Below are 21279 nucleotides of genomic sequence, written 5' to 3' on the forward strand. Positions count from 1 at the left end.
CAATAGCAACGTAGGCTGTTCTAGGCCCAAGTCCACCACAGTGATGGCATATTGATACTGTCATAAAACATTACATTCTTGCTTTATTCATTAGAACTGCGCTTTAATCTAAAAATATCATGGGCAGAGAATAAAACACAGTTTTCAACAGCAGAAAGATTAGGCCTGCACTTCTCTCGCTGAGCACCACAGCTCGGAAACGCTGAGGCCCAAAATAGATGTTCCTCTCATAAAGGGCTCCTTCTTTGTAGTCGACATACAGCAACAACATCTGCAGGGCAGTTTCTATGGGGGGAACAGATTCGGGCAGGCTATCAAAGAGAGGCGATCTCCTGTGAGAAGTGGTGGGTGGAGGACTTCCATATTCTCCCTCTCTGTCTGTCTCTCTCCTTCTTTTTTTGTTCTCCTCCCTCGCTCTTTTTATCTTGCGCTTCCAAAAAATCTGTAGCAATCAGGACGATGCTAATAAAAGGCCATTAATATCACCTGTCAGTGCTATCTTTGGAAGATCCAAAATGAGAAAATGAGACAAAAGGATTCAGTCTGGAGCTGCTCAACAAGATGTGGGATACCAGTGGAGGACAAACGGCTGCAGCGCTTGAGCAGTGAGCTGACAGGAAACCATCAAGAAAACAAGAAGGATGATAAATATTCCTATGTATCGTAACTAAAAGGAAAAACGTAGTTTAAAGCGATGCTTGAGAACTGTGTAATTTCAGTATACATATTAGCATATTTTAGGGGTTGTGTTTCAATATGGGCTGTACATAATGCTGTCATGACCTTAAGCTCACATGGTTTTAGATCAAATAAAAACAAGAAAAAAATGTATTAAATGTTGTTCTTCTGATAAAAATAACCCAACATAAGTATAATTCAGAGCTGATGCAGATGCAGTTCAAACCAAGAGAGTGATTGTAAAGGTCGTAAAATTCTGCAGGTTGTTTGACTGATGGTTTTCACCGACTGGGATGGCAAGGCGTTCACTATCTGTTTAATGTAAAACATGAGCAAAGCCAGCAGACAGGCTGAGGCTCTGAGCGGAAAAAGATGGCACCGTAATGGGGAGGTGAAAGGCAAGGGGCAAAGTGATGATAGTAGCTTCATGCAGAGCAGAAGTGTATCTGGGGCCTCGCCTTTGAACTGGTGAGCCGGCTAATTGAAACAGCATTGCCAGGGCATCGGCTGAAGATCTGGATCTCATTCACCCCCGCTTTTATTCAATTTGGTTTCATCACGGGGGCGCGTCTCGTGCTTTTTCTCTCCACATGGCAATAAGTCATACCCTCGCCTTTTGCCCTCGACGTGTTGCCCATCTGTGTCCCCTGGGGCCCAGAGTGCTGAGGCCCTGAGAACGCCAAGGGATTCAGACGAGGTCTTGAGAAAGCCCCTTATGGTACTTTTTCACGCCTCTCACCTTGGACTTGACCCCCACCCCACATCCCCACAGCTCTTCACTCACTCATACACAGACACACACACCTCTTTACCCCCCAGACTTAAGATTTACTGGTAAGAGCAGTGGTTGTCAGGAGGTTTGGACCGTGCACTTTCTAATTCAAACAAATGCGGCACTGAGGTCATGCTATTATCATGGAGCCACAAGGTGTTTCAGATGCCTCGCAAGTGTTGAGTGCTGAGCTGATAGAGAGAGAGAAGAGGGGAGAAGAAGCAGTGTGGGGGGGAGCTGGCGCTTCATGCTGTTAGGGAGCAATGCTGTGGAAAGCTTGTGAGTTTTCAGCGTGGAAATAAGCAAACAAATGCAGCAATGAATAAGCAAATAGACAGATAACACTGCCCAATCTCAATTACTTATCACTGTCCTCTATCAGAACACGTGGATGTAGATTTTGCCTTGTAGTGGGCGGGCTTCTCATTTCGCAGAAGAGCAGTCAGTGTTCCTACCACTGCTTTAATCAGTGTCCCGCATGCACCAGCCGACGCTTGCAGTTAAAGGTTGGAGGATGATATGATGGTCAGGGATGTACAGTAAATAAATATGCAGGTGCTTTCTGCTAAGACAAACTGATCTAACAGCCTCAGTTTCATTTAAAAGGTAATTTAAGCCTAGGTTGATGCCAGATCTAAGAAGTCTGGGATACTGTGCCAGGTTACACAGATAATACAAGAATGTAAAATTGCTGCTTGACACACATGCTCAGACATCTGAGATCCTTGTTTTAAAGAGAGAGAGAGAAAAAAAATTGCATTTGTCAGACAAATAACGGTGTCAGAGGACAACAACGCAGGAAAGTCAACAGTTGCAATGATAGTCAAAACCTTTGTTTTTTGCCTCCCTGCTGTTTCCTCTCTGTCATGACTCTGACGGAGGAAGAGGAACAAACAAACAAAAAAAAAAGAGGAAATAAACAAACCTAAATCTAATTTAGCTAAAGAAAAAATAAATACACTATTATATTTACTGAAAGAGAATATAGATATTTGAAACACAAGCTGACTGAAAATAGAGGAAAACACATGGCAGCACAGGTTCTCTACAAGTTTACACCTACTGTGGCTGCATGTGAACCACATGTGAAGTCCAAAGACTACATACAGAGGAAAAATTGGATTTGGAGAGGATCACCGTAGGACTGAGGGAGGGACTAAAAGTGTGCATATCATTTCTTCCTCCGTGGGATTCGCTGCGAGGCAGGTACAGCATCTCTGCAGTCCACCGCTCAGCTGTCACACTCAGCTGTCCAGCGCTCACAGGAAACTTTTAAACACCGCAGTCGGTAAGTGCAAAGTTGTTGTTTTTTTCTTCTTCTTTTCTTTCTGCATCTTCTTACAGGTCAGTGGTAGAATAAGAAGACGCTGTTATTATCTGCGCTCGTCGCTCCTTTGATCCAAGTGTTGGCTTTAAAGTTTTAGTTTTTTCCCGTCGGGAATTCTTCCGAATGCGCGACGCGTTGTTTCCGACCTGTTCCACCTTTACTTATTTTGCGCATAAAAACTTGCTTTCACGTTTTTGTTTTATTTTATTTTCTCTGAACAAGAGAAATTTCAGGATTGCTAATTGTCTTCAATTAACGGGCTTTAAACTGACTTCTAACAGAGCTCCGAAATGTAGCTTCATATATAAATAGCATCTCTTTATATGACTAAATGTGGAGTTAGACCTATATGAATGTTTTATCTAGCAGTGATTTATTGATTTTTTATTGATTTTTTGCCTTTTTCTCAATAAATCAGAGAGACTTGAACGGCTAAAAGTAAGGGATGCGTTTGATTGACAGAAGTAATTATTCACTTTGTGCTATTTTTTTCTTTCTACGGGAATAAAAGCATTTGAATCTTTTTTTTTAATTAATTCATTTATTTATTTATTTTGATATGCCGAACATCTGCAAGCATTGAGCGGCTGCACATCTTTCTGTCAGCAGCTGCCACAGACTAGAAATGCCAAATTGCTTAACATATGAATGTGACGAAGATGAGACCTGTATGAAACACAACACTGCCCATATCACAACCCACCTCTAATGCAGTCCTTCAGTTCACTTTTCAGTCTCTTTTGTTGGTGCTGCTTTGAGTAAACAATGTTAAGTGATAAGCAGAAGCGTGGAGGAGGGCGGCAAGGAGAGGAGGAGGAGGAGGAGGAAGGAGGGTGAAGGAGAAGAGGAGGAAGAAGCGAGGTAGATGAAAGGAGGAGACAGACTGGTGTAATGGGAGGGAGGAAGACAGTGGAAGAAGTGGTGGAAATGTTCTTTAGTGGATGGATTTACGTCAGCTGAAATCCATTTTTGTTGAGAACATACCAAGATTTTCTTAAAAAAATAACATCCTGTCAGAAGTAGTGCAATGTGAGATATTGATTGATTGGCTACATGTCAATAGAAATAAAGTAACACAAATATATATTGTAAATCAAAAACAAATGTAAAAAATGGCATGAAAACAGGATGTTGTATTTAAAAAAAACACCTCAAATTTCTATTTCCCCGTATTATCTTGTCTCTTTTTTGACCCCCGTCCCTCTCCCAGCTTTTCCTCTCTCACACACCTATGCATACATGCACATATACCACGGACCTGCACACACAAAGTGTAAACAGCGTGTGACGGATAGGCTGCTTCTCTCTGCCTGCACTGTTTGTACATTGATCCCTTCAGCAGGCCCTGCTTCTCCTGTCCACAGTGTCCGTGATGAGTTACTACATGGATCCAGTTTCTTCCTACCCAGCCCTTCACCCCTGTGACCGTCTGGGCACACTGGTAAGACCTCCCTCATAAATTATCTCTGTGTTAAGACTGCCTCGGCTACCTACCACACAGCCGTCCATGAGTGTGAGCGAATGAGCGTTTGTGTGTGTGTGTGTGTGCAAACTGCTCAGTGCAGGAATGTGTGCAGGAGCATTAGAGTGGTGTTCTTGTCAGTGTATTAGCAACTCTGGATTCCTTCACCTTACAGGAGGATACTCTATTTCTTTTTCAGTTCACTCCACCAGGGTTTGCAGTAAAAGTGCCTGTATCTGTACATGCTGTTCCTCATGATTTCATCAAAAGTTAGGAAACAGAGCTGTTGAACAAGACAATTCTCTACACGGCTGTGAAATTGCCCTTTCGAGCTCCTCTGTGTTGCAGAACAAGCCTGCACCGTGTACTTCTCTTTAGCAAGTAATATTGTAAATAATGAGACCTAGGCCTCCAGCCTTGGCACTAACCAATCAAACTGGAGTCAGGCAATCCCAGCAGACCAGCACTTTTCTCAGCTGAGCAACCCGCACTGTGCTTTGCAGCAGTGTGTTTGCAAGAACCCTTAACACTTTCCAAATGGTAGCGCTGAATACAAAGTCAGAGACAGTTGCTGGGAACATTGGGATTCCTGTCAGGTGAGCATTTGAAGGGTGAAGGCCAGTGTGCTGCAATATAAATGGCTCCATTTGTATGCAGAGCGCCAGCACATTAGGATAATAGACTGAGGTTACATGCAAATGGCAACCCCACCCCGCTCTAATACAAAACACAGAATGATGCCTCTCCCTGTTTCCTAATTGGCTCAGGTGGTGGGGCTTGCCTTTGAAATTGAGACTACTGTATACAAGGGCAGCTTGGTCAAAAGGTGAGCCCATGTCACCTCGGTAGCTTTATCCTCTTGAATTTACATAAATTATCAGCAAAAAGCAAAGGCTCTGATATTTTTTTCTTTCTTTAAGACAATAACTAAGTTCTATGTATTTCACAAAGGCAGTATTCAGAAAACGCCTGCAAAAAGAAAAAGAAAAACTCAAAGAATCACACAGCTTGTTGAAAATGAAATGGATACAAATGCAAATAGTTTCATTTGTAACCTTACCTTTTGTAATGCATTGAATTAGTCCTTTTCTTTACATATCTTTTTCACACAAATAATGAACACAATGAAAGAACCCCAGACATGAAGGATGGAGTGAACAGCAGCAGGTTGCAAGGGCTGTGCCCAGAATCACTCATTACCTCCACAATATATGAAGAAAACTCATTGTTTTACTCAAAAGTGAGTTGCAAATTTAGATTTTGGATATCTGTGCACTCCAAGTTGTTTGCATGGACATATGGATGTATGATTTCAGACACGGCTATTTTTGGAAATTTACATTTTGTCTTTGCAGAAAAGCAAAAGTGCAAAAGATTATAACCTGTTAACAACACATCATTTGTATTAAGTATATTAAGAACCCTTATAGACCACATTTCAAGTAACACAAAGGTATGTTTAATTAAATCTGCCGGGTTTGCTTTCCTCTTAAAACCACTCGGTGGTAATTGAGTATGTGTTTGTGCGCATATGTTTGATTGTGACACAGATGTAGCGCCTTGTAACAGTGGGCGTTTCAGTTGTTTTTACATGTGCACTGTAAGATTTCTTCACCATATTGCAAAATATGTTGCAATATTCTAAAGTTATGCCTTTCTGTACATGGAATGGTCTAACTCATAGGTGTCAAACTCTGGCCCGCGGGCCAAATTTGGCCCGCAGCCTAATTACATTTGGCCCGCGAAGCCATACCAAATTACTATTAGAGCTGGCCTACTGGTATTATACAGCTCATATATATATTGTTTAGTATTAAGCTTTGCTTGTTCAATACTCAGTTTTTCAGCAAAACGTGTTTGAGTCCATAAGAAAAGATTCATTCTTATATCTGGAGGAATAAATATATTTCAATAAATATTATTGTTAGCCCGTGTAGTGGAATGTTTTCACACATTCCACTACACATAAACTCAATGTGCTTCACATAGATTATTAAAACAAATAGGATGCTGCTAATACTCATACTCAAAATGGTGAGCATTGCAAGCCCCACATCCAAAATATATGAATTTTCATTTACAGTAGTCGACAGTAGTCTTCCCCCTGAGAAATTACTTGACCCTAAACTTCTATTAGATTTCCCAATACTTTAGTCCCTAAAATAACAGGTAGGCCATATAAAAACATGCATTATAAAGGCAGGCTCCTCCAAATATAGGCTGACCCTGACATTTAAAGTTGTTCTACATGAGCTGAATATTATGGTGTCGATGGTATCTTCATTGGTATCTGCGACAGCCTGTCTACTCCATAAATCCTCCATGTGGCTCCCTTCTTCCCTATCTAACTTTCCCTCCTTTGCTGACTGACTTGATAGAAAATGCAAATCTCTCGAGAACCTTGTAAACTGGCCTCCTCGATTCTTTGGTCATGTTAGTCATCCATAAAACTAGATAGCTACTGATAAATGGTGCAGTGCTTAAACAGGAGCTGCTTATCAGATTGCCAGTCACTCTGTCTGCTGGGGCTGTCACTTACACGTGTGACATAAATCATAGGATGCTGTAGCTCTCAGTCTCTTTCCTTGTGCTACAAAGTCAACTGTCTTGTACTGAATGACACTGTAAGTGAGACATCTATGAAATCAACATAATTTCATTTCATTTCAAGATAAATTGCATGTTGTAGCGTGAATGCTGAGAATGTATTACTCCAGCATCAACAGGCTAAACACTGTATATCAGTATTTATAAGACATTGATGTAAGCTCATTCTAGGCTGGATGAATTGGATAGTTATATCCAATTATATATCCAGTTATATAAGCCGTCATGTGCCTGTGAGAAAAATGGCAGTTTTAAAGAATGCTATTTCCTGATGTTTTTCACGAGTGGTCAAAGTTAGATTTTGATTTACTAAAAATGGCTATCTTCTTCGCCACTGTCTCTTGTTTCCTCAAAGAATTTCATATCTCTTTAGCTCTGCTGCCAAGTGCTGACTTTAGACTTCCCCCCAGTGCAGCCTCTTACGTGAACAGTTCTGCGATAAGCGGGATAAAACAACAGAGCAAAGATAAACTGAATGAGTCAAATTTAGCTGCAGGGGTTATCTGTATGTGAGTACAATGAAAAAATGTTTCCAAAATACAAGGTTACACTCTGGGACAAAGCCACCGGACAGCTATATTGATAGGCTCATACGCTAACATTTTTCATTGGTTAACACATCAAATTTAGCTGCATAATTATTCCATGGAAAGGCACACTAAACAACAGGCTTTTCCTCTTGTTCTTCAAGGGTTCAAGTGATTTTGGGTGATTTTAAACCCTGACCATATCTTTTATTCTAACACTCACACACTACAGAAGTTTTAAAAGTAGCATTTTCCACATACATCCTCATTAGCTATGCTATCTGAGCTCACTATAACCAAAATCACAATTAGGAAGACTGTATAACTTACTGTTAGAGGCATAAACTAAGCCCATACCACATTTTGTGTTGCTAACTGATTTATTTAATGTTTATCAAATAAAAAGTCCCCATCCCTCGTTTGAGAAGTCTGGGTGATTTTTAAAAAGATTTCTTTTAAGATTCTAGTCTCTGCATGCAACTGCACATTCCGTTTGTCATCTTGTGGATAAATGATTACAAATTAAATTTTGTCTCCATTTTGCATTTTTTTCTCCAGAGGCAGAGTGGAGGTGTGGCAATGGGCCCACAGACCCAGCACCCAGGTGTGGTTCACCCCCATCAGCAGTATTACCCATCACAGCCCCTTTACCCTCACAATATACCTCTGCAGGAGGTTCCGGACGCATGTGAAATGTGTCCTACAGGTAAGAAATCATCAGTCTGATGTCAAATGTATGTGGTATTTATGAACTGATTCTCAACCAGGACCCATAATTTAACAATTTTTAATTGTGATAGCGTTTTGATCAAGTTAGCCTTTTACAATAAAATGTTAATGTTCCTAATAGACCCTTAGTTGCTTGATAGAAACATTGTCATAACTTGTATGAAACCACAAGACACAGAAGTGGTAATCTGTAAGAAAATAGAGATTAAAATTTGCCTCCTTTTTATTCCTTCCTGTATGTGATTCGGCACTACAACAACAAAGAGCAACCAAAAGAGTTTGTATGCTAAATGGATTCATCTCTTCGATCACGGCACACCAAATCTTGCTCATTTTCTTGTTATAACACAATAAAGCTATTTTAACACATGTATTGTCACCATGAATGTCAAACCCCGACGCCTGTTTCAGTCAGAGCTGACAGCCTTTAACTTATCGTCTTCCAGGTACAGAATAGTGAAGGTAATTGTCTGGAAAATTCACACCAAGCTGAGTGGGCATCATGTGCTTAGCTGCCTGCATAGGCTCTATGCAGGAGGCATCAATGCTTAAATAAAACTGAGTATTTCCAGTTATGTGAAAAAAGTCCCTGCTGTATGCTAGATGGGAAAAAGGGAGCTCAGGACAAGGGTCCAACCTGATTGTCATCTTCCCTAACCCGCAACCTAACCTTAAACCAAGCTTTCAAAAGTAAAATGTGATGATTTACACCATGGACATGCGTTGCTCCTATTAATAGAGACCCCAAAGTGGAGCAGATTTATGTCTCCACAACTTCAGTATTGCACACATTTAAGGACACACACACACACACACACACACACATGCACGCGTGCAGAGTCTCAACTTGGCCTGTTGTTCTGCTTCTGCTGCACGGGGGATGTTGGTGATGCTGACCCTGAGGGCAATGCCTTTACCAGATACCCTCATACCCCCCTCTCTTACGCTCTCTATCTTCCTCCCACTCTGTTTCTGGGGGCAAATGCTCTTCATTTTTCTTCCAACAGCCCTCTCTTTCTAGGTTTTTTTTTTTTTTCGTTCATTGTTTTTCAAATTAGTTTTATTTTAAACTGGAACATTCCTCCCAATGCATTTGCCTGCGTTTGACTCTGGCCTCTTCTACTTCTCAAAAGTGATTGATGCTGTTGGACTGGGACGCACGCCACGGGAGTAAGATAGGGGTGCTGGGGGGCACGGGCTTTCTTCCGTCACCTCCCTGAGCTGGATGCAGGGGCAAGACAGGGGGCCAAAGGGCGGCCATCTTTTTCCCAAGCCTCTGGTTTGGTCTCTGGAGAGGTGGAGGGGGGCTAAGTGCTTGTGCTTGTGTGTGTGTGTGGGTGAGAGAGAGAGTGTATGTGTGTGTGTTTGTACGTGTGTGTGTGTGCATATGCTTGCATACGCCAGTACAAGAGGGAGTCAGGATTTGATGGGATTTGCTGATGTTTGTTACAGAGACACACTCTTTTGGAGCACTCACTTCATTCCTCCCAGCGCTAAACCATTGACATAAACATTGCTAAGTGGAAAAAAATGACCGAGTGCTGACCTTCTTTTTTTTCTTTTTCTTTTCTCGTTCTCGTCTCCAAAATCCATGGAGACCGCAGGTCTCAGAGCATTTGAGCCACCTGGAGATGCGGTTAGAGTCATTTCGCTCTTAACAGCAATGTCATAAGAACTGCTTTGGTTTCTGTCCTACCGCCATACGCTGTTATGAGTTGCCGTTAACCTCAAAAAGCTGCTCAATAACCTCTGACACAGTCTCCACACCCCGAGCCGTTGATTTGACTCATTTCTTTCAAACTGAAAAAAACAAAGAGAAACTTCTCTTAATAATTTTACATTTGCAAATTCTGAATACCCACAAACGATTTGTGTAGACTTAGAAATACAGGTGCAAACAATTTTAAGTTTCTGGTGCTGTGCAAGCAGAGCTTTGGAGATTTCTCGTATTTGAACGCATACTTGTTCTTTTTCAGACCACTGAGGTTTTGCCAGTTTTAAATTCTGTTATTTTTTTCACATCTTTAAACCCCCCTCTTTATGTATATTCATGTAACAAATCCATTGGCGCTATAAATATAAACGCAAACATGTCATGTCTGTCTTGGATATTTGGGATGAAATATTTTGTGTGTCTTTTAAGGTGGTTAGAGCCTGATTTTGCAACTGAAGTCACATTTTTTTCTCCTGTGAATGGACCGGGTGTGTTTAAAATGAAACGTGTTACTGTGAGAAAGAAAAGAGTACAGAGCAGATGTGAGGCAGGGATTTTGGATGTTACATGCTTGGCCCTGAGCCCAATGTCACACACACTGCTTCCTGACAACAGCCATGACATGGTGATGTTTACACTAACCCAGCTCTACTCTATACTCTCCAACACTCACACCAAAGGATCTGTTGCAAACGCCCACTGAGGAAATTCACTTTATGTGCATGTGTGAGTTAAGTATGCGTGTGTGTGTGTGTGTGCTAAAAAAAAGAGTGAGCATGCATTTCTGCACAATCTCACCAAAATCCAGGCACAGAAATCACACACATGCAAACACGCTCCACCAACATCCTGGAGTGATACACACTCGCGTATTCATTCATTAAATTCACACCCTGCACTCTTGTGTATATTGTATTACAGCATCCTTCCATTCAGTGAAACAGGCACACACACACACATACAGGGAGGCACACACACACACATACATTCACTCCCAGGCTCTCCTGAGTTCACTGTACATTTAAACATGCACTCCCATTTAGTACACGCAGACACAGCTGTGATCTGGCACTCAGAGACCATTGGCCTGTGTTTTATATGATGTGATTTGACAGCTGGACAGTTACAAGAGGAGGGGAATTGGGGGGTGGGGGGTGGGGGTGGAGTACAATTTTAGGAGAGAATATGGATAGGGAAAAAGAGAAGTCACAGAAGTGGGACTGCAGTGGTGGGAGGAGAAGAGATGAGGGGAGGAGGATCTAAGATGTGGGGCCTTGAGTGGAGTTGGGGTGGGGGGGTTCGCCTCTGATGAGGGGCACGTCCTCACGGGCGAAGGCCCATTTTTTATTTTCTAAAAGTAAACAGGCAGCCTGCGGGGGTCTGGAGGGTTATGGGAAAGGAGGAAACATTGATACTAATCAGGCCAGCGCACACTTCCCCCTCTAACAATAAAACAAAACAAGAGTGGAAACACGGAAAAGCGACAGACAACTGCGGGGGAATGGGCTACACGACTGTGCACATTTGAAGCGCATGGCATGGTGATAGAGCTACAGCAAGAAATGCAAGTCAATAAAAATAGTGAAGAGTTCATCTGCTTCTACTACACTGCACATTTGTAGTTTTATTTTTAGATGTCTGAACCGTTTGAATGAGTTTCCACATTAGGCTTCTGAGACACGGTTTACAATAGAACCACTCTGGAATCTCTATAACATAATTCAAAGTTCTGCTTCGGTTAACTGAAATCTTGAAATTATTTTTTCGCTTCTTCTCCTTTGATGAGCCATTTCCTCCAATGCTTTTTTAAAATATCACTTGAGATCGTCAGAAATACGTTTTTCCCCTTTTCACCTACAGCTTTTGGCATTGTACCCTGATTGAAAAAAGATTGCTTTCTTCCCTGTTAGCGTTTTTATTTATTTATTCTCTTTTGGAAATGCTCTGCTTTTAAGTACCAATCATTTCTTAAACTTCCCTTTCCCAGAGTTCTACAGGCCATATTTCGTGTAGTAAGTTCCTCTTGATAGCGCAGTGACTAATTACAAACCACTTCAGTAGGAGAACATGCAGTTCTGAAAGACATGCAATCACTGATGGGGATGATGATGCAACAGATGCCAGCTCACCAGGAAAGGTGGTGCTTTAATGAATCCTGTCATAGACCTCCCATTGTTTTAATGTTTGTGTCGTGAGCATAGCAATATGCAGAGCCTTTAACAACAATGAGCGTACTTTACCAGTAGCGGTAAAAGTGAATTCCTCTGACTGTATCCCGTAATTTGCGTTGGTTGTTGAGTCAAGTCCTCTTTATAGTAGTTAATGATCAGTTGCTCACTTTAGCATTTTAATATAAACTGAATTTATACAACAATTAACCAAAGGAAGAAAAAGAAGAATCCAACAACTGCTTGTTTCTTAACTGAGTGGACCATTCCTTTGGGCGTTGCTATTTACTATGATACACAACCTTCATTTTTCATATGAAACATAGAATAACACTGATGTATGATCCCTTTAGCTGTGAGGACTAGCAGACTGCGAGACTGTGCTAATAACGGAGAGGAGGGAGGGAGGGAGAAGAACGCAAGACAAGTAAAGGGAGGTCTGGGAGGCAAAGAGACGCGGAGGGGGGTGGGGATAATTGAATTATCTGCACAATGGAGTGATGGAGGGCACGTGGTGCCGCTAATGGAGGAAGAGATGTCCTTTTTAGCGGAGCTAATTGTTCAGAAAAGAGCTGAGCCTTTGTTCAGGGAGGCCCTGCTACTTTCCCAGTGCACTTTACATCCACACAATTTAGCGGCGTGTGCGCACACACACACACAAAAAAACACATGCACGCACACAAACACATTCTGGAAGAAAAGGATTTTGGAATGCGAGGCATAAGAAAGAGATGTGCACAAGCACAGTAGACATCTATGAGCAGAGACAGACTCACACATACAGGGACACAGCACTCCTGTCCCAGCTAACCCTCTGATCTCAGCAGGAGTGCAACCAGCCTGTGGCACCTTCAGACAGCATCCACCACAGATAGAGCTGAGACTGAGCTGTTAGACAGAAGCCACAAGGACCCCACTGTTTTACTGTTTGACTGTCTGCCCTGTGTGTGTGTGTGTGTGTGTGTGTGTGTGTGTGTGTGTGTGTGTGTGTGTGTGCTTGAGTGGCTGTAAATAAATGACTGACTGATTACATGCTAAATGGCTTCTATTCACGCAACATACCATACCCATCAGATCATAGACATTCTCTGGGACTTTGGGATTTTATCCCGGTCATCTTTTAAGGCTTCACGTTTAGAAATGTGTGAGAATGCACACGCCAAACATCGAAAGCCTCAGAGCATCCAAGGCTCCTGCAACTACTGCGAGGGTGCCGCCATCAAAGACAAATATCACTTGACAGCTGTATGGATTGCTCTAAATCAAATAACCTTTCAGTTAACTCTGTGAAAAGTAGCAGGTGCAACGGTTACATCTGAGGATTATAGACAGGCAGAAAGCACAGATGTGCCAGTAAGAGACTGACAGCAAGCAGCAGCGAGGAGAGAGAGAGAAGGCTGTTTTTGCCGGGGGTGCTATACAGCAACACAAATGAGTGAAGGCAGCTAACTGTCAAAACCATGGAAACAGCATTTGCCAGGTGAAGAAAAAGAGACACTGCAACCAAAACTTGTTTGATCTAGGACATGTGTCCTGGGGGTACTGTACATGCATGAGACGATTGTTTCATGTTTATTGCTAAAAATAAAATGACACGATTGTTTTAGCAGTTGCTTATGGAATTCAGATTGTTCCAAACTGTGTTATAATAAGCTTGTACCACTGATGATGACAAGCTGATTGTTTAGCATTTAACCTTTCCTCATGTCAGAGTGCTGTTCGCCTTGCTTTTAAGGGTCATTGTACACCAGACTATCTAAGGCAATGGCCACTGCTCTGAGAAACAGCTCAACAATGTACTAACATAATATAAATATATTCAGATGCATAGCGGAGCCAAGAATTTAAAGAGCTTTTGTAATCACTTTTTAACAGGATTATTATTAAGATATTAGCTTACCAATTAGTATGCACGTTTCATCACTAAAATCAAATGAAATATTAACAAAATATGTAAACCAATAGAGATGGACAGGAACAAAGTGAAAATCATCCAGAGTGTCACCAGCCCAGATATTAGTCAGCAACACCATTAAACTATAAATGGCTGCCCTTAGGCACAAAAGGACCCAGGCTGTCCTTTTAAGAACAGATACAAGGGAGTTCATTAACAGAAGACAAAGAGGTTCAGTCAGAGCGTTTGAGAGACCGACGTGCTGACTGCTGGAGAGCTACTGTTTCTTCCTCCATTCTTCTCCTCCAGCACCCCCTCTACTTTAAAGCTCCCCTCCCTCCCTGGTGAGGCAGCTTTTCTCACCACAGAACCCACCAGCACTCCTCACAGATGAGGCTCCTATCAGGGCAATGAAACCCGATCCAGGGCTGCTAATGGAGTCGGTGAAGTACCACCAGTTGAAAAAAATCCATGCGTGATCAATATCCCTGGCTCCCCAGCCTCCTCCCAGATCGTTCCATTTAGACGTAGTGTACAAGACATGCAGATGTATCGTGTGGATGTGCATCATAGGATGTACCATTGATTCATTCTATGGCTGTGGGAAATGTGCCCTAAAGAAAATTATTTACATTTTAAATTTCTTACAAAACCTGGTTAAAAATAAATCATCTGTTATTACAGCTTCTGTTGCCATGGGAGGTGCTCCTTGATGGTAGTAGCTTATGAAGAGTGGAGTCCTACTGTGGCAAAAAGCCCAGTCTTTCTTTTGCCTTTATTCTTTTTCAGCAGCAGGACAAATACATGATTCAATTTCCAGTGAGGCATGGTCATTGTTCCTGATTATTGGCAGATAAAAAAAAAAAGCAAGCAGAAAACTAAAGAAAAAGCAGTTTGCATTTCCCAAACTAGATTTTCATTGACGGTCTCGGTGACGCAGATCGATTTAAACATCCAGACAACTAAACCTCGCATTACTTTTGTGCCTTATTTTTATTTTATTTTTATATCTTCATTTTCAATAAAGGTTAATAGGCCAACTGTTTGTAAAGACAAACTTTGTTATGACTGTGCTGCAGCAGCATAAAGAACACAGACGTGGCTGACTTTTATTGATCTCTGCAACCTGAACAGGAAATACTCTGAGGTGTTTATGAGGGTGAGTTACAAGTTATGAGGATGCCTGGACCCGCAGAATATATAGGACAGAGACAGTCCAGGTTCTTTTAGCTCTTAGTAACTTCATCTCAGCTATATAGCTTATTTGTTTTGAGATTTTAGTAGAAATACTATTTCCACACAGTTATTTAATAACTCAGACTCTGATTTATAGATCAACATTAATTCATTCCTAATGTTGTTGCATGCTAAATTAGGTGATAAAGACGTTTTTTCCGTTAGTCTCTCTTAAAAATATGTGTATACATATTTAAAATGTTCATCATCAAATCACCAGCGTGTTTCTCAACATCAAGTGCAAGGCGCCAAGTGAGTGCGATGACGTATGTAGGCTGCTCGGGGTCACAGGTAACAGCTTTCACATGAGCTGGTGTGTGTGGGGGTGTGTGTGTGTGTCTAGAGGGAAGAGGTGGGTGTGGGATGGGGGGGTCCTTGTAATTGAATTGTGAATCAGCTAGCAAGTTATTCCCAGTCACCGCCCCCTTCTCTGTCGTCGCACTCTGGTTCTTCACAAATGCAACGCCCATAGCCACAGATACAGAGGAGGGAGTAAGTGAGTGAGTGTGTGAGTGAGTGAGTAAGAAAGAACGAGGAAAAGAGGGAGTGTGTGTACCGGAGAGGGAGAAAGATAAGTTAGGAGTAAAAGAATCTGAATCGTTTCTTTCTTTTCTTTTCCCTTTATTTTTTTAGAGTGAGAGGAGAATATTATATATATATAAATATATATTTTTTTACAAAACCAAGAACTGATCGGGACGCCAGAGGAGGAGGAGAAGATTTTTTTTTTCCTTTGAAATATATTGCGCTTTTGGAGGTGTTAGAATTAAAGAGGGAGGCGGCGTTATTAATTCACGCTGATCTGATGATCATGACGGCAGCTGTCGATATGAAACCGACGTTAACAATCATAAAGGCTGAAAAAATGGACGGTGAGTAATCTCAACTCTTCTGAGCGCTTTGACAGCTAACACGAGACTTACTGTACATTACTCCTCAATGTTTCCTTGTAACACAAGCGTCTGTCTCCGGATTACGCTCACAGTAAAGCACGCTGTTAATTCTCGAGAACAAGTAGATGAGCTGAGAGAGGGACATAACGCCCTGAACGCATTTCTTTGATGAAGGCGCTGCTGGTTGCTCAATATTGGACTCTACAGGCAAGACTTGAGAAAGATGAAATCATGCCTGAGGGTCTAGAGTCTTGCAATAGACTGTACTGTATGCATACATGCATGCGTGCGTGTGTGTGCTCCTTATTGCTAGAAATCCGGCTCTGACAGGTGTGACTGTTTCAGATGTGATGATGTGCTAATATGAAAAAAAAGTTATGACACTGGACTTTTTACATTTGTGATCAGTCATCACAAAGCGTGCTGCTTTGCATAGCATTGGCAATTTTTACTAGTACATGCAAACAGCAGTCTGACTTTTACTGTTTATGTGTGTGTGTAGCTGCCACTTTAAGACATGCTGTATGTTTTATGACAGTTCTCTGATGATCTCAAGCATGAACAGCTATCCGAGTTAAGTTTTGCCACATTTCCTCTTTTTGTACAGATGGTAACCCTATCTCTCTAATCCTGCTTTGATCTCACCTAACACTGACCCATATATTCCATGCCATGCTGGAGAAATCCGAGGCATATTGCCCAGCCGGCATGGGAGACAGGCAGTGGTGCCTAATAACCCCCTCCCCTCACCCACCAGCCAAACTGCCTCCTTTTTCTCCCTTTCTTCTCTGCCTCCCTCCCCACCACCTCCTCCTTTAGTGGCTGAAACTGACTTTCCAGAAATCAGGAGAGGCAGGCTGAGGTGATGAATCTGCAGTGCTGAGGCTTGCCTCTCTCTTAACTCCACTGCCCAGAACCCTTTGGATTGCTCCAGGGGTAGTTCAGGGCGCAGGCAGGGGAGGCCGCAACTGTAAGCTGTTTTCGTGTTGGGGTTTAAATCTTTGCGTGGTTTCACTTCTCTCTTTATCTTTTTTTTTCGTAGCATATGGTGGCATGTTTGCAGGATTTGCATTCAGCAGCTTTTTACATTAACCAATCCCCCTGTGCTTTTGCAGTTCAGGTGCAGAGAACCTATTAGCAGAGTAGCAAGCAGCACTGATGCATCATGGAAATCTGATACTAATTGCTAGTGCTGACCCACTAAGGGGTTGTGACTCACCACATTAACCGCCTTCTCCCTGCTGTCAATACCTGCAGAGCATAGATTCATACATGCACATCACACAAAACTCGCAAATTCTGCTGACAGCTGCAGAATTGTTGCCAAAGCGTAGCACAATCTTGCAAAAGCATTTCGCAACTCTCGCTCCTACTTACGCTAAGTTGGGTGCACTCAGGTCAAGCCAAGCCTGCCAAGGAGCAGTTCACAACTTCACACAAACACATCCTTTCTTCACCTCCCTCTCGCATGCATACACGCACACACTCACGCACACTGTTCTTGTTTACTTCTTGGTGTTACCATAGTCGCAAGATAGATGTACTACCAATGCCCAAGGCTGTTCTTCAGCCTGATAAGAAATAACAAATTTACAGGCATGACCAAGTTGCACTCGCCCTTTGCTTACAGCTTACTGAAAGAAAGTAGTCCACACAGGTCAAGTTCTTGGACTGTTACTGTGAGAAGCAGCTCTGCAGCAAGTGGTGATGGCAGCTCAGCTTTAGCCCCGTCAGGTCTGTGGCATTGTTTTGAATAACACCTGCAGTCACACACTGCACATGCATGCACACCCTGCTAACAGGCTTAAGTGGTTTCTAGCCCACCTTGCTCTTTTGTTTGTTTTCTTTTTTTGACGGAAGTGACAGCAGAGGTAACTCTTTAAAAGTCATTCGCGCAGAGGTAAACCCAAAATAACACTGCTTACTTCACTGTTACGGGATTCACTTCGAAGCACTCCAAGCTTACTTTGTTGTGACCCAGCCGGTGGGGTTGTTGTTGCTGAAAGCACTCTCTAGCCACGAGGAAACTTCTACAGAGACTAATTTAAAAGATAGTGTAGAACATTACCTCACCAGGCGTATTGTAGTACATTTGAGAAACATTTATTATGGCTGCCCAGTGATGGATTTAATATTCAACAGAGTTAATTATTTACAATACAGTTTTTAGACCTGAATGAGCAGTCCCTGTTTTGTTTATGTCTCTGCCAGGCCTGAAGGTCGAGGTTCAGTGAAAGACAGGAATGTTTTGTGAACATGCCCTGCTGGGTGGTATGCATGGAAGCATAGAAATAGCTTTGGCAAGGTTCAGGTTTATCTGATCAAAAATGCTGCACTTTGTTGTAACTGGCAGTTCTGACGTTTCTTCCGAAAGACCTTATATGGCATCCAAATCCACACTTCAAAAAAGGCAGCAGACGCACAAGCACATACAGGCCATGGCAAAAACAGTAGACTCATAGAAGGACTTCACCTACTTTCTCTTTCATGGTTCCTCTCATGTTGGTGCACTGTGGAGAGGAGTAGTAGCTTGAGTCAGGAAAGAGGGAGTTACATAAGCTTTTTTTTTTCTTTCTTTGGTGCGTTTGTGACAGCACTGCTTGAGTAGCACAGTGTAATATATGCTAGTGTTTGAGTGTGCGTGGCTGGCTAGCAGCTGTGCAAACACTGTTTGGGTGATCTGTGCTTCTCTTGATGTGGTCTGTCAATGAACTGGGCCAAACAGAGCAAACGGGTCAGTTTTTCTTCTGATGTCTGGCGTGTCGAACTGAAGACTATCTGGTTTGTGAGATCAAAACTTTAGTCCAGCCTCACCTACTTAACATGAGGTTTCATTTGAATGGGATTCGACTGTCCCTAGAGGGCAACATATACCAGTTTGCTCAATGGGACTCCCTGTGACAATTTGGCTTTCACAATGACTCTTTCTTTCTTTCTTTCTTTCTTTCTTTCTTTCTTTCTTTCTTTCTTTCCAGTGTTGCACAGTGGTGCCACTTTGTTTCATTAAATGGGTTATTCCCGCATCCAGTCAGCCAGCCATTCACTAGTTCCTACATCTGTTGCGTTGCCCATAGAAACATAAAACCGTTATTGTGCGTGGGTCTTTCTTGATGCTTCCCTCGTGACTACACACCTTAATATTTGCTTATAAAGCTTAGTCATAAAAAAGGCGTGCTAGCTCCACAGACAGCAGTCGACTAAATAATAAGCATATGGTGAGTAAGGGGTTGAGGAGCTACCAAGGTGTGGCCAATGAGGCTACAGTAAATGGGTATAAAAGCAAAAGAGATCACAAAGGCTAGAATGTCTTTCTCGCAGCTTCTCATTTTATTTGCATTACATAAAAACACCAACAACCAAAGCAAAGGAGAGAGGAACAGAAAGCATTAACAAGCATTTTTTGTTACTCTTTTCAGTCATTCACCCACCCACTGACTCAATTCCTCCACTAGCATTCTTCCCCCCTCCTTTCCCTTTCTCCCTCTATTTCCATGTCTTTCTGTTGGCCACATGAGTTTCTCTCGTGCCCTTGATGTGGTATATACTGTAGTGAGTTCCCGGTGAATGCACTTTGTCCCATCCCCAGTCATTCCTAGTTTGTAATCCCTGAGTCATGGGACTAGACGCCTGCTACACCACACGCCACTGGCTATGCGCCGGTGTTGATTAGCTTACAGCTATCACAGTCCTCTGCCCCTCATTACTAGCATGACGGGGAACCCTGACTAGCTTTACACTGTCCAGAAAGGCCTCCAACAACTGCCCACGGATCTCTACATTGTCGTGAAAATCTTTTTCTGTTTTATATTTCCACATTTAGTAGCTGTGTTTCCTATAATAAAATGGAAACTTGGCTGGTTTAGGAACACGCCTGCTTTGGGGATCAGTCCACTGTCTTTAAAGGTAGTCTGTTTGTTTCAGTGCAGATGTTCGGCTGTCCACAACGAAGTCAGATAACTTATTTTGCTCGGCGTGTGCTCCACATTGTGCTCACTTTCTTCTCTTTTGTCTATGCTTGCTTCACAACACCTGTTTTCGGAGTTGGTGTGTATAGCATGCTCCTTTTGTAATCAGGTGAGCAAATGGGGCACAGCCACCAAGTGTGCCCGTATCAGACCCACAGCGTCAGATGTATGTAGATCGACCAGCCCGCCAAAGCAACAGATGACAGAGAGGGGTGGTGTTTGCTTGGCGTTTAAGTTTGATTCTGCGATGCCTGTAATGAGCGACACAGTCAAATGGAAGACACATGTCCAGAGTGTGTGTTTTATGGGCTGTGTTAGTTAGAGTACTTTTTTTTTGTATTAAATATTTCATCACCATCATTCTGTCGTAGAAATTGGGATTGTAGACCATTGTTATTTTTGCTTCACCTAAGTTCTTATTGCAGACACTTCTTTGTTGCTCTGCAACATGTATTTGTTTTACGTGTGGTTTCAAGGTAACTGTGACCACATTTTGAATCACCAGCAGGAATTTTACAAGATCTGGTCATTGCTTTAATCATGACCAGTCACATTGTCAAATGAAGCAGCACGATATCCCCTGACGTCCAGTCATCCTTTGACTAAATGAGTCACACCCTGTCTATGTATGCTTGTCTATGTGAGTGTGTGTTTAAGAGAGAGAACTAAAGAGAGTAAGATAAGACATTTTTGAGCACCAGTTTACACAACTGCAACGTTAGTCTCATGTTTTTTGAAATCACTTACATCTCGTATTGCAAAACCCTGAGTTGTAACTTTCCAGCTATCAAAATCCTAGTTTAAATCTTTCAATCAGTACAGTCAGCCAAACCTGAGAAGTTTCACAGCATCGTGAAAAGCGTGCATATCTTTATAAAAAAGATAAAGGAAGAAAGATGTGGCCAGATGTTTTACGCTCCTATTAGCTGTGGAGCTGACACGGAGCCCAAAATAGAAGAGCGATTCATCTTCTTGAGCTGAGACCATTTTGCCACTTAGACCGCGAGTCATTTTTGGTCACGTTAGAGGAAAACAAGAAAGCTGTGAGAAGCACATTGGCGATTGTAAAACAGAGGTGGAATGCGAGGCATGTAACATGAAAACATGGCGGTCTAGGGAGAATTTATTTATCAAGTATCCATCTGCCGCCCAAAGTTTGCCATCAAACAAGCAACAGTCTTTTTATATGTGTATACGTATGATGTCTAATTGGACCCAACCGTTACAAGCATACATGTTGCAAACCGTAAGCATGGTTGTGTTGCAGACGGCTCCATCCAAGTGTGTGAACGTGCATCTTTATACTG

At 42.3% G+C, this 21279-nt stretch overlaps 1 protein-coding gene across 3 annotated transcripts in view; it reads left to right on the forward strand.

Moving 5' to 3' along the window:
- The first annotated feature begins 2653 nt into the window (after window positions 1-2653).
- ets1 (ETS proto-oncogene 1, transcription factor) overlaps window positions 2654-21279 on the forward strand; it is a 33873-nt gene continuing 15247 nt past the window's right edge. For 2 of the 3 annotated variants that reach the window (XM_085130706.1, XM_085130707.1), the window contains exons 1-3: window positions 2654-2738; window positions 4142-4218; window positions 7932-8079. In XM_085130706.1, the coding sequence (XP_084986832.1) occupies window positions 4150-4218; window positions 7932-8079 (217 nt within the window). In that variant the 5' untranslated portion in view covers window positions 2654-2738; window positions 4142-4149. Of the gene's footprint in view, window positions 2739-4141; window positions 4219-7931; window positions 8080-15557; window positions 15987-21279 lie in introns of those variants that run through there. The other variant, XM_085130708.1, reaches the window with a different exon arrangement.

This window comes from Neolamprologus multifasciatus, chromosome 14 (genome assembly GCF_963576455.1).
Source record: "Neolamprologus multifasciatus chromosome 14, fNeoMul1.2, whole genome shotgun sequence".
In the NCBI taxonomy this organism is placed as follows: Eukaryota; Metazoa; Chordata; class Actinopteri; order Cichliformes; family Cichlidae; genus Neolamprologus; species Neolamprologus multifasciatus.